Source organism: Cicer arietinum, chromosome 2 (genome assembly GCF_000331145.2).
Source record: "Cicer arietinum cultivar CDC Frontier isolate Library 1 chromosome 2, Cicar.CDCFrontier_v2.0, whole genome shotgun sequence".
Classification (NCBI taxonomy): domain Eukaryota; kingdom Viridiplantae; phylum Streptophyta; class Magnoliopsida; order Fabales; family Fabaceae; genus Cicer; species Cicer arietinum.
In genome coordinates, this window is record NC_021161.2 from 43914897 (window position 1) to 43929237 (window position 14341).

The 14341-nt window shown below is 29.9% G+C and overlaps 2 protein-coding genes across 2 annotated transcripts; one reads left to right on the forward strand and one right to left on the reverse strand.

Annotated features, from left to right (window-relative positions):
• The first annotated feature begins 899 nt into the window (after positions 1-899).
• LOC101502712 (protein phosphatase 2C 37-like) lies at positions 900-3159 on the forward strand. Its single transcript, XM_004490845.4, has 4 exons — positions 900-1502; positions 1607-1927; positions 2039-2144; positions 2421-3159. The coding sequence occupies exons 1-4, from the start codon at positions 1014-1016 to the stop codon at positions 2753-2755; spliced, it is 1251 nt and encodes a 416-aa protein (XP_004490902.1). The 5' UTR covers positions 900-1013; the 3' UTR covers positions 2756-3159.
• A 7997-nt stretch (positions 3160-11156) lies between these two features.
• Positions 11157-14003, reverse strand: LOC101503026 (uncharacterized). The gene is made up of 2 exons (XM_004490846.4): positions 13868-14003; positions 11157-13329 (listed from the first exon to the last, which is right to left on the reverse strand). The coding sequence occupies exon 2, from the start codon at positions 13298-13300 to the stop codon at positions 11423-11425; it is 1878 nt and encodes a 625-aa protein (XP_004490903.1). The 5' UTR covers positions 13301-13329; positions 13868-14003; the 3' UTR covers positions 11157-11422.
• Positions 14004-14341: the final 338 nt, after the last annotated feature.

The window sequence follows — 14341 nt, forward strand, 5'->3', positions numbered from 1 at the left end:
AACTAAAAATATATTAACGAAATAATATTTTTTACCTTTAAATTCTTTTTTATTCTCATATTTGATTAAAAAATGACCTATTTTTATTGAACTTACAATTTATTTTCCAAATACTCTAAAATAGGAGAATAAAATAAATTATTAAAGAGATATTAACTCCCTTTCATCTTTCTAAAAAATAAAACAATTTTTTTAATAAATTTTGATAGAATTGTTGATGAAAATTTGTGAATCATTTATCTATCAATCAATAAAATTAATTAATCAAAAAAAAAATTTCAAATAAAAGAAATATTAAATTATAAATACTATTTATAAATTTAGTCCATTTATATTAGTTAATAATTAAATTACCCTCAAACTTTTAAAAATAACTTAAGCCTCACATTTTATAAAATATTCTGTTCTCTCACCGAACTCTTTCAATCAAACATACATTTAATTAGGGGAACGGACGTGGAGATCAGAATCTGAACAAGAATCTCGTATTCTACGATGCCGCCACGTGGTTACATCCTCGAACGAGTGTCTTCAAGAAACGATTGAAAAATAAAAAACATCAGAAAAAATAATATGCGAGAGAGAGAGAAAAAGAGAGAGGAAAAGGGTGTTGGTGTTGGTCATGCGTGTCAGAAAGGAACTGGTTTCAACCTACCGTGTAATATTATCATTGGGCCACGTTGGTAACTCAAAAAGACATTAACACGTGGTGTAATCATGCAAAGATAGTGATTTAATCAACGGCTGAGATTTCATGCCAGCGTTCAATCGTTCGACGTCATACCAACTGTATGTGTCGGGTGTTGCCCGTGACGGTGACGGGCAGTCTGCCCGTGAATAACTGTGGACCCCACTTTACCAGGTTGCCCCTTTCTCTCTCTCTAGAAAAGCTTCTCCCCCAACACCATTTCAATTGATTGTGTTTCTAGTTTTCTTTGCTTCACCTTCTCGCAATTCAATTAAAATTTAATTAAATCTATTTTGTTTGCTAATTTTTTCTTTGAATTGATTTAATGGCTGGGATTTGTTGTGGTGTTGTTGGAGAAGGAGAAACTCCTACTCCACCTATTGAACCAACTTCACGAACCTCCGGTCGCCGGAGTTTAGATTTAATTCCTTTGAAATACATAGCTGACATGGCAATTCCGTCAGAAAATAGCCGTAAACGTCAGAAGTTAGATCTATGCGTTTCTCCTCCGGCAAAACCGCCGCGGGAGTGTGAAAACGCGGTTGATAGCTGCGAATCAAGTACCGATGAAGAAACAAAAGAAAACGAAGTTGTCTTAACTGCCAATTGTTCAAATGTTTCTGAATCGAAAAACGAGGTTGTGGTTGAAGAGTTTCCTAAATATGGAATAACTTCGATTTGTGGAAGAAGACGAGAAATGGAAGATGCGGTTTCTGTTCATCAATCTTTTTGTCATGATGATAAAAAGATGGATGAACAAAATCAGAAACCGTTTCATTTCTTCGGAGTATACGACGGCCACGGTTGTTCACATGTAAATGCTCGAAACTCATAACCGTTTTTTTCTTACTAAAAGTAACCATTTTAGTGGATCCGTTTTCTGTTCTTGCTAATTATGTTTTTTTTTTGTTTCTATAGGTTGCGACTATGTGTAAAGAAAGGTTGCATGAAATTGTTGAAGATGAAATAGATAAAGAAAAAGTGAAAGAAAATGTTGACTGGAAGTCAACGATGGAGAAGAGTTTTACTAGAATGGATGAAGAGGTGTTGAGCTGGAACAAAACCAACAAAAGCTTCACTTGTAAGTGTGAGCTTCAAACTCCTCACTGTGACGCCGTTGGTTCCACCGCTGTCGTCGCCATCGTCACGCCGGAAAAAATAATTGTCTCCAATTGTGGTGATTCCCGTGCCGTTCTTTGTCGTAACGGTGTCGCCATTCCTCTTTCCTCCGATCACAAGGTTAGTTTAATTTCATTTCATTTTTTTCTTTTTAATCTATTTTTCAAATAATATTTTAACTCATCTAATTAACATTTTTACTAATAATTGACCCGTATCCGTTTGGTGTAGCCGGATCGACCCGATGAATTGATTCGGATCAATTCTGCTGGAGGACGTGTTATCTATTGGGATGGTGCAAGAGTGCTTGGGGTGTTAGCCATGTCACGAGCCATAGGTGAGTGAGTGAGTGCTAGTGTGCACGATAACTAACTTTTCTTTATTTTATAATTTTTTGTTTTTTAATTAAATTCAAATCTGATTGTTAGTGCTAGTATTTTTGTATATAATAATTGTTGTTTTTAATATGATTGTTAGTATAGGAGTACTATTGTTAGTTCATATTTAATTTTTAATGTTAAAAAAAAATCACACATTACGCGCATTATAACGGAATGGTTCTGAACTGTAAAGGTTTTTTTTTTCTTCTGAATTATTAAGGTTTTTTTTGTAGGGGACAATTATTTGAAGCCGTACGTTATTTCGGAACCAGAGGTAACGATAACGGAGAGGAGTGATGAGGATGAGTGTTTGATACTAGCGAGTGATGGGCTATGGGACGTGGTGCAAAACGACACTGCATGTAGGGTGGTGCAGATGTGTCTGAAGGCGGAGAAGACGTTGACGTCGCCGGGGTCTCCGGGGAGTGACGTGGCAGGAGATGGGTCAGATAAGGCGTGTTACGATGCTTCAATTTTGTTGACGAAGTTAGCTTTGGCGAGGCATAGTTCAGACAATGTTAGCGTGGTTGTTGTTGATTTGAGGAGAGATCAACGTCAACAACAATAATAATAGTGATTAATTAATGGAATAAAAAGAAGAAGAAGAAAAAATAATTACTAAAAATTCAACCGTCCAAAACCTATGTGGGCAATGTGTTTGGACACCTTCGATTTGATTCCTATGATTTTTTATTGACAAAGGTGGTGGGAGGAAAATGGTGGGACCATGAGATTTTTTGTTGATTCCATGTGATTTTAGTAATTTATGTTTGATTAAAGAGAGGGCTAAAAATCGTATCTTTTGGGAAATAATAGAAAAAAGAATAGGATATTTTAGATTAGTAGAAAGTAGAAACAATTGGTATCAAGTCAACCAAGGCATATCTTGGCCTTGGCCATTTAAAGTTAACCTTTTTCTTTTGTCCATATTGAGATCTATTAATGTTAACTAAATAGTTGTAATTCGATTCAGCTTTGGTTATCCTGTTTTTGTTGCGTAATCTATCTCACTAGTGCGCAATATGGATTTTACTAATTTGGAATGTAGGTTTAACCTTGTCCTACTATAACTCGAAATGTGGGTCTCAATCTCTACCCTTTTGGATCAAGTATAATCACGTGGGATTTAAGGTTATTCCATTGAGCTAAATATGCGATACGCACTTCCCTGTTCGACTTCTATGTTTTTGGGGCTTTAACAACTCGGTCTAAGAATGAGAATATTCCATGATAGATATACGATGCAGATAAAATAATTTATATTTAGATATATTATTTGAAAATATAAAAATGAGTTGAATGATAAATTTAAGGTTAAAAATAAATTCTAGATGAAAAAACACCAAATGTTAGTTTTGAATTAAGATTAATTTTTGAGAATAATTAAACATGCAAAAACTAATTCTATACATTAAAGATAAAAGAATCAAATGTATGCACAATAAACTCTCTAATTTAGATGCTTAAATGAGTCTCAAATGAACACATAATTCCTTTTATATATTTTCAATCATAGTGTTTAACAAGTACTATTCTCTCCAACTCAACACATAAGAAAAAAATATTAAATGAGTGTCATTAATAAAATTATATCATTATATTTAAATAACACTAATTTACTTAATTTATATAATTTATTGATTGGAAACACAAAATAGTGAAAAGAGAGAAAAAAGAGAAGATGCTTCTATGACTACTCATATCAAATAGGCCTCGAGGTGTTTAACTCCACAACGAAGATGACTATTTTATTTATACAATGCTTATAGATGCTCTCGTGAGGTTGTTAATTTCCAATGCCTTGAAGCCTCTTAATAATCACGTGTTTCCTTGATGGTCAGAGGAATTCATTGGCAGATCGATCACATTACTATTTGGGAAAAGAGTTTGCCAAAAAAGAATCTAACATGATGGGGTGCACCAATTCACTAGTATTTATTGGAGAGTCGAAGAGAGCCTTACGAATAATTGCAGATTAATAATTTGAACTATCAACAACTTTGAAACCACATATCTACTCGAAATCCATTTGATACGAATAAGGTTACCATAGCTCACAATATGTGGTTAATAATGTGCCAACTCTTCCACTTTCTTAGGGATACTTTACAAAAGAAAGTGTTATTTTGTTGTTGTTAATTTAAATACAAGCGAATGACAATTTTTCTTTTTAAATCTTGTTGTTGGTATAAGTATCCATTGATCACCTTCTAAAAGAATAAAAAATTTATTTATAATTAAGAGTGTTAAAAAATCAAAATCTCTGACTTATAAAATTGAGAATTAAATTAATTTTTCAAAAATAATTTATGAATTGAACTAATTTTTAAAAACTAGAACATAACTAAAATGAACTGAATTGTTACATAACAAAATTAAATTTTATTGTCCATTAATCTTCCCCATCCCCCTCCCCCATTCTCTATCTTTCCCTCCCTTCCTCTGCATTCGGTCATGCATAAATTATGTTAAAGCTGAAGTAAAATCAACAAATAGATTTAGAAACTAAAAGTTTGGTTGGGAATGTCATTGATGTGTAATCAAATCTAAATCTATATTTAAACTTATTAATTTCAAAGTTCAAATTTTGATACTATTAGAATAACAATGAAATGTAGTTAAATGTTGGTGTTATTACTTTTAATTTTACAAAATGAGTATGATAGATTTAGTATCTGATATCCTTTAAATTGGATTTTTGATTTTCCAATAGTCATAAAATTCCCTTTATAATACTTAAATTTAATTATTTTTATATAAATTTATTTGCATTGAAATGCTTGATCCAAATTGTCGTAGTTTTTTCTTCAAACAATTTTTTCTCCTTCATTCAATAAAACAGTTCAGTTTAGTTAATGCAAAAACAGTTTAATTCGATTTCATGTATATTGTAACAGTTCAGTTCATCTCGAATAAAAGTAATTATGTTAAAAACAGTTTGGTTTGCAGTTCACTAGTTTAAAAATCAGTTTAATTCGATTTATACCAGAATTTATTCGGTTTGATTCTTAATATCTGTAAATCAGTTCGATTCAATTTACATTCATATTTTTTTGTTATGAACCAAATTTTTCCCACCCCTATTTACAAGAGTCCTAAGATAGTGAGATAAACAATCAATCTTAACATAGATAAAATTACCCAATCTTAACATAAATAAAATTACCCCTATGATCATGTTGTAATTTAAGGCCACTAATACAACTTAAGCAACATCTTCCGACCATAATTAAGATAAAACATGCAAAATAATAATCAACTACATTAAATCTGAGGCGTGGATTCAATTGTCTTTAAAAGTTTTATTTCATATGTGCAAATCTCTCAAGGTACAACATGATCTTTTCTGACATGAACTGAAGCAAGATATTATATTAGTGATCATGAAGATGTTATCTATGATAAAATAGATAGATGGAAGAAGAAATAAAATGGAGGAATTTTCACGTTTTATGAATATAGTTTTTTTTTCATGCACGGTAATGATTAGTACTCAGATTTACATGTAGGCAGACTCATTCCCAAGTTAGTGTAGGCAATAATCTACACTTAATTTTGAAAAATAAATATTTTTAGTATTTAAACTGAAAAATAAATTATATAATAAAGAAAAAGACATGTGTTTTCACTATGTGTTAATTTTAAAAAAAATGTACGTTATAAAATTACGAAAACAAATTTAATTGGATTTTTTATTAGTTATTTGATCTTTAAATGTATATTTAAATAATTTATTTAGTTTTTAACAACTTTAGTCTATAATATTATTAATAAAAATAATATTTAAAAATATATTTATAATTTTAATAAATTCAAATACTATAATATTACATTACATATAAAATAAACATGTAGTACCTCAACTACTCAATATTTCTTACTTCGTCTCTATTCACATATATAATATGGAGAGTAATTAAAGGGGAAGTGGACGTGGGTTATAAGTCAATATATAACAAAAGGACTTGACCAAATCAAATTTGATCTTGAACAGAGAAATAATATATATTTTCTACTAAAATAATTTTTAATGTTTCTCGATCATGGGACACAATATATATTTAAATATTTAAAATATGATCAAAATTTTATAATATATGATAATTCATACACATACCAAAACCTATTCGACCAATAGCATTAGAAAACCAACTTCCACATTACACTAACAACAATCATAGGAGGGGACATGATGTAGTATTCGATCACATAGGCAAACAATTACGACAAGAAAAAAAAAAGTCAATGACTAATTATAATATATTTTTAATTATTTTTCGATAACAATGTACTCTATTATTAAATTTAAATTCAATCATATAAACCCATTTTTTCACGTAGAATTGTAAAAAAAATAAAAAATTGGACCCAATGATAGTAACAGTAGCCACAAAGTGATATATATTGAACATCCGTACACTTTCAAAGTCCAACTTATGTTTCAATTTTTACTTATACAGAGACAAAAAGTTAGACGGTTGGTTATACAAATATCATATCAAGTATAATTTATTTATTATTTATATTGAAATATCAACTATCATTTAAAGAAAATGAAGACAAAGAATGGATAAATGTTAGTTGATTATTCTTTCCTCAAAAACAATTTTTCATATACAGGTTCTATTCAATAATAAACATATGGGGCTACTTGTAATCAAACATGGACACGTTGCATTGTGATTATTTTTTATTGTCACTATCTGTTAGCTGGACTAGATTTCTTCAGATTTGATGCTTTGATGATGGACATGTTCCATCTAGGAACAAATTTAGACAATCATGCTTTTATTTTATTAATTAAATTATTAAAATTAGTTAATTAGCTCCATTTAATAACTAATTATTTGCTAGAATTTAAGTTTAAATTGTTGCTAAAATAATATTTAACTACACTTTATTTTTCTTTTGATTAAATTTCAAATTATTAGAGATTTTTTAGCTAATAAGCAAAGGATTAAGTACGGAAAATAATTTCATTTCATTATTAAAATTCTAGTTCTTTATTTAGACAATCACATGTTATAGTTGTCGTATAATTTAAACCATTAAATTAAAGTAAATCAATTTCAATTTTTTTAAATGAAAATATAAAATAAATATAAATCAAATGGTTAAGATTTGTAACACTTGTGCTGATGAGAGGCAAGCATAGAAAAAATCAGGCATGATGCGAATAGACAATTGCCACTAAAGATGTTCTCATTAGAGATATTTTTTAAGTAACATTTGGTACACACCAATCCATCTCCTGGATGTGCAGTTCAAATTGATTTGATTGGTCCAGCTTTATTACTTGAAATTTGTTGGGGTTTTTACTTTTTCTAAAAATGTTTTTGAAAATAAAAATTAATTAAAAAATGAGAAAAATTTGACTTAATTTGCCACCTCAGCATTTGTAATAAAATATGAAATAAATATTTAACTTCTAATTAAAAAATGGTTGATATAATTTAGTTAGTATTCTTGTTAAGCCAAAGTGAAGAAAATTTTGAAAAATGCATTTTTCTCCCATTTAATCCAGATTACCAGATTCTTAATTCTTTCTTCGTTGGGTAGCAGATAAGATATATAGTATTAGCTGCAATAATGTTTTGGTGGCCATCAAGTTATTGGTCCACGGTATATTTAAAGGAATATTCTAAGTGACTCGAAATTTTAATGTCAATTGAAAGTATTTATCCGAAATATAAGTTGATGATTCTTTTATTTTTTACATTATTATCATTGAAAAAGTAATTTAATTAATGTTAATTTAACAAAATTAAAAATAAAAATGTGTTTCAAATTAAAGTTAATTCATCAAACTGATATTAATGAGTATACTGTTTTAATTGAAAAGATAGATTTTTTTTTAATAATTCTATTTAAATGAATGTGATTGATCGTTGTTAAGATTTTAAATAATTTTTATGTATTATTCGATTATAAACTAGGTATTAAAGTTGTTTATCGTAAATTTTGCCTTTATTGCTTTCTAGTTTTCTTGAAAAGCTTAATGGCTTTAGTTTGAATTTAAAATTTTCCTCTTCTTGTAAAATGTTTGAGTTTAATCATTAAATTATTTTAAAAATATATATATAAAAAACTCATGAATTTTTAATTTTCTAATCGGTTGAAAAATGCACACGCTTTTTTTCTTCTTATTCTTTTTAAGCAAATGAGAGAAGGCAGAACCATTGTATACGTTTTTATTCCATATGCTTCAAGAAAATAAAACTCAACAATTAATATTTATTATATATTTTGTCAAAATAAATTTTTGTATTACATATACATGCTAAAAACTCAACCACATATCTCTATATATAACTAGCTAGCTTCCCACAGTTTTATGCTGGGATTGACAATGAATGCCCCACTTTTGATGATTTCCTCCTCCTATATATTTTTTCTCATAAAGGAATAATATTATGCATTACGATAGTGGATGGGGATAATAGTTGAAAAACATTAATTCAAAATTACAAACTAACAAACAAAAATAAAGAAGCATTTGATAAACTTTATTTTATTTGGGTGCATCTGATTCCGGCACTTAATGATACGGGGTGCTCAGATTCACATTAATTCAAAGGAAAACTATAGATGGATCAAATAATGCTTGACGCACTAGCTTATTGGTAAGAGCTGGTTTTGGTATTCATCAGTTTAAATTTTCTTGTAGATAATTGTAAAATTGGTAATCACTGCTATTTTAATTAATAAAAAATTTCACTTCCTTCATTTTTTTTTTTTATAATAAGGTTTAAGTAAAAAATAGAAAATCTAACAACTTTAAGTGAATTTTGTTAACATTTATTTGGAAGACAAAAGGAAAAAGAATTGATCGGGTCAAATTTCACGGTATCGCTTCTTTTGATTTCTATAAACTGTAGTTTTTCATAACCAAATCAAATCATGAAAATCGATCTCAACTAAACATATATACAGAGGGAGAATATTAAATGAGAGATCTCTTATAAAAATAAATAAATTAACTTTTGCTATCAAATTATGAAAGATTAAAATTAAAATAGTTAGTTATGTGATTTTTTTAAATGATAATATAATATTTAATTTTTATATATATATAAATTACTTTTAATCATGATTATCCATAACAATTCAGCTAATTTTTCTTGATTTGATTATTTTATTTAATTTTAAGTAGCAATTCGATCCTTTATATCTTAAAATGTCAATAATTTTATCATTTTTTACAAAAATCCAAAAAATTCATTATCTTCAAGTTAAATAAAATGCACTAAGATGGTGGAATCATGAAAAAAAGAAATGAAATTCGTGTAAATTATTTATTTAAATTAAAAGGAAGAAAAAAACGATATAGATAGGCAACTTCAAGTCAAAATTAACTCCAAACCACGAATCTCTTGTGGATGATAAAAAAAAAAAAATTAGAGTTTTTAACCATGGTTGAAGGCTAAAAAAAAATCTACTATATTTAGTTTTTCATTGTTTTAGATTTATTTGTTATCTATTAAAAAAATAATTTAGATATTCATTATTAAAGATTTTAATATGGTTAAAATCACAATTTTTTGAAAAGAAGGTATATTTCAAAAATGATTTTTATGAAAAATTTCTCAAAATAGATTTTCATTTTAATTGTTTTTTTAAAATTTTATTATTCAAAAAAGTTGTAACAAATAGATAAAATACTTAAAACGACATTTCAAGATAAACTATTTAAACTAATTTTTTTTATTTGAGGCTTTATTTTTATTTTTTTTAAATATTATAGTAAAAAAGGTAAAATACTATACAAATTATTTAAAAAAAATCTTAAACAAACGGTTCATAGTTACATAATTAGGATTCATCATAGCACTTGTTCAAAACCTAGGGAATATTTGAGAGTTTTAGAGAAAATTTTTGGAGGACTAAGTTTATAATTTGATATATATTTGAAATTTTAAAAAACTACAAAAATAGCTTAAATTTCATTAACACTTAAATTTATTTTTAGAAACATTAATAGCTTAGCTTCCTTAATTTAGAAATTAGAACCGAAAAAATAATGTCTCCCCTCCTCACTAAAGCTCTCAATTCAAACACACATGAAAAATGTTAATCAATTAGGTCTGTTAATCAAATTTGTGAAAATTGGATCCAATTGGCCCAAAAATATGAAAACAATGTCTCTTTGATCAACTGATAATGTATATTAAAAGACATGTACAGAAAGATAATCTAAAAGAATTTGACTCATTTAAAGTGAAAATTTAAAGTGAAAAATTAGTAAAGTGAGTAAATAATATTTATACATTATAACTAAACTAATCATGTATGTGATTATGATATTTATTTCACTCAAAGGGTGAAATGCAGATAATTAGCACTAAAAAGAAAATGAATAAGCAAAGAAAAAGAAAGGAGAATCGAATAAAAGCTGATTAACACTCAAAAAAGTTTTGTTCAGCTTAACCTTCCACACATGCAGCATTTCTTTAAACCATAATAAAAGAACACGAATTTGATCCGGACCCTTTGATAGTTGATGAACACAATAACATCATGACTGTGGTAAGTGCCCCCTAGAGCAGAAATTTAGAACAACCTCAAACTTTTTCTACAAATAAAGTACTGTACTAATAAGCAGTGTTTGACACAGACAAATATAACAGTTTCTATTCTGTTTTATTTGACTTTTTAATGAACATCAGTTTTTCTTTATCTTGTGTATGTTCTATTTTATTTTTAACATGTATCAAATATAAAATAAAACCACTAACTTATGTTCTATCAGATTTTAATATAAATATTGTAACATAAAGAGAGAAATTGGAGCAAAACAGAGACTGAGGAAATTGCTCTTTTACGTTACAGAAAACAGTATATTTTTCCAATGTAATTCTATTGGCTGGAAGTAACATTAAGAGCATTTCCTTCATTGAGTCATAATTTTTGAGAACTATGGGGAAAAACATTCACTAAAATGCTAGTCACAGTGTAATTAATAACAAACATGGTCCAGAAAGAAATGTTACATACATAAAAAACTTTTGAAAACACAAAGAAGCACATGTATAAATAAATTGATGTTGTATGCTTTCATAATCTTTTTCAGAAACTAGGTAAGCATAAAAAAAAAAAAAATCCTTCCACAAAAGCATGGAGAAAAATTCATTCTACTAATTTTCTCAACTTACATGATGGGAACCGAAAGCCGCTGAACCATCAAAGATTTGTCAATATCACTACTACAAAACTATACCCTTCATATATAATGCTCTTAATCTCTCCTACCAATATCACCATCCAAAATTGCATGCCTAGTTAAAACAATCTCTTTAACAAGATTTCTGTAATTGAACGGTCGAACAGCCGCTCGCAGAAATAGCTCTGGAGGAAGTTTGCTCTTCTTAATCTTTTTTCTCCATGGACCCATCCCAACATACTTCCACTCTTCTGGACTAACCTTTGGTCGCTTTCCTCTCAACACAATTTCGTCTCCATCTACCGAATGCATCATTTCTTCCTCTGCCTCCTCCGGTGTCATCATTTGCTTCTTATATAACTTTGTAGAGATCTCAGAACTCCTCTTTGCCAAGTTTTCTATTGCCTCTGCACTATTTGTTGCTTTTCGAAACTCCTTCCAGTCCTCCACATCTTTGCCAGCAAGTGTACCCTCTTCTGTGGCATGAAATTTACCATCTTTGCTTTCTTCCATGTCCATAACTAGATCTTGGTCTTCATTGACATCAAAATTATCAATCTCCTCCTCCTCCCCCTCTTCATTATCGTAATCATAATCGTCATCATCATCCTCATCATCAATTTCAGCATCCCCATCACTACCTTCATCCTCAATCCAATCTAGAATCTCAGTATCATTATCGCCAGCGATATCATCATCTTCTTCATCAGGAGCATCACAACCCAGCTCCATCTCTTCCAACTTAGCCTTCCACTCTTTAGTATATGGATGTAACATTTGCACCGGATGATTGGTCAAAAGAAACTCCAAACATTTTGACTTTTTCTCATCACTCAATTTCTGATACGCATTAACCACATCATCAACAAAAGCCTTTTGATTCACCTTCACGAGCTTACATAATCCACCATAATAAGTACACGTTTCGACAGTGCCATCATCGTTCTGTAACTCACAAAGGTAATCATGTTCAGTGCTAGGATCAAGAAATGGAATTATTGCATTGAAAAAGTTATCTTGCGGCTCAAACCTACACTGGAACACCGGCCGCTTGACATACACAATATCAGGTCTCATCCACGCTGCACATTGCGCCACCAATGACCTCGCCTTGTTCCCAAGTCTACCCATCAAAGTCCACTTATCCAATCTCTGCTTACCAGCTTCAAGTACAACTTCACTAACTAATGTCCATTGCTGCCAAGGAAGTTCTGAAACTCTCCACTTCGGATGCCTAATAAAAACCCAAAAATACCTTAATTTAGTTTGATCCAACTGCTTAACTTTTTCCCCAAAATCAGCAGCCATTTCAGATTTCTCAATCTCTTCCCACTCTTCATGATCCTTAACTTCATTAATTATTGTCACGCACTCATCTGTAATCCCACCACTAACCGGCTCACCAACAACAATTCCACGCCATGAATACGGCCCATATTCACCATATTTATACCAATCATAAGGGTTGCGTAAATTCGGATCATCCTTCCCCATGAACCGGACTGTTCGATCATATCCAAGACCAATTTGTTGAAGCATATCCTCCGAAAAGTTATCAGGATAATTCCCTCGTCCCCTTGGATTCTTCAACCTATAGAATAAAGACTCGGCAAGCTTCTTACTTTTCGCCCTGGCATTGCGCTTCAACCGCCTTCGAAACTCAGCATTACCTTCAAGTCTACCAGAAGATGATCCACCACCAGACTTCTTGCTACGACCCGCATAACACCCAATGTGTCTTGAGCTGCAGGCATTATGATTCTTGCTAGAAATCGGGAATTCACTAATTTGTTTCTCGTTTTGAGAGAATGAGACAACATTGAATCGTTTGTGGGATTGAAATTTTAGGTTTGGGGTCTTATGTAAAGGTTTAAGAAAAGAAAATTGAAGGTAAGTAGACGACGGATTCAATGTTATGGGCAAGAAATCAGTTGTAAAATGGGTTGGATCCATCTCATCAAAAAGAATTCCACAGCATTAGCCTTCAAAACAAAACATAAAAAATTCAGTCTTTTAAACTTGAACAATAATCATTCTTCAAGAGCACATAATTATCAAACAGAATATATTTTTGCAAAATGAACTTATGAAGCACCAACACAGACACGGGACATGACACTGACACGTCGACACAGTACACGCTTTTCATCAGAGGTGTCGGTACTACAGAGAAATGAAACAGTACACTTAAAAATGGAACAAAAATTAGTCCCATTTAGATTAGGTTATAATTTTCAAGAGTTTTTCCATGTTTTGGAGCCAACTAAACCCGCACACTAAGAAGACCTTTTTAAAACAAAACAACACAAATTCAGTATTTCAAACTCTAAGAAACAAGAATAATTCTTCAAGAGCAAATAATTATCAAACAGGGAAAAAAATTGCAAAATGAACTAATACACTAAAAAAATGGAAGCAACATTAGTGTCATTTGGATTATGTTCCTCGCGGGCGGTACCGCATGAGGAGAGGGAAAAGGAAAGACAATAATAAATAAAAGGAAAAAGTGGAAATTCTCACTGTTTGTGGCGTCGGATGAGAAACTCCGGGTGCGTTTTCCGGCGAGGTTTTAGTTTTTACGGGCAGTTGAGTTCAGTGCTAGACCAGTTTGTTTATGATTGATATACGAGGCTCCTCCCTTTTATTTTTATTTTTATTTTATTTAATAGAGCTGCTGAGTTTATTCTATTTTTTGTGTTTATTACGGTTTACTAAACTCACACAGTGACACTTTACAAATTATTACAAATATGACTATTTATCTCTAAATATGAAATGAGAAGAATTATTCACATTTAATTTATTAAGTTTAATAGTTAAGTATGTTTAATTTTTCTTTTTGTTTCATATAAAAAATATGAGTATTAACCTACCTTTAATTATTATGATCTTCTGCATTATTAAGAAAATAATGAAAATATATTTTTAAAACAATGTCATTAAATATGAATATAATTTTGTTTTTATGAATAGATTAATAAACTTTATATTTTA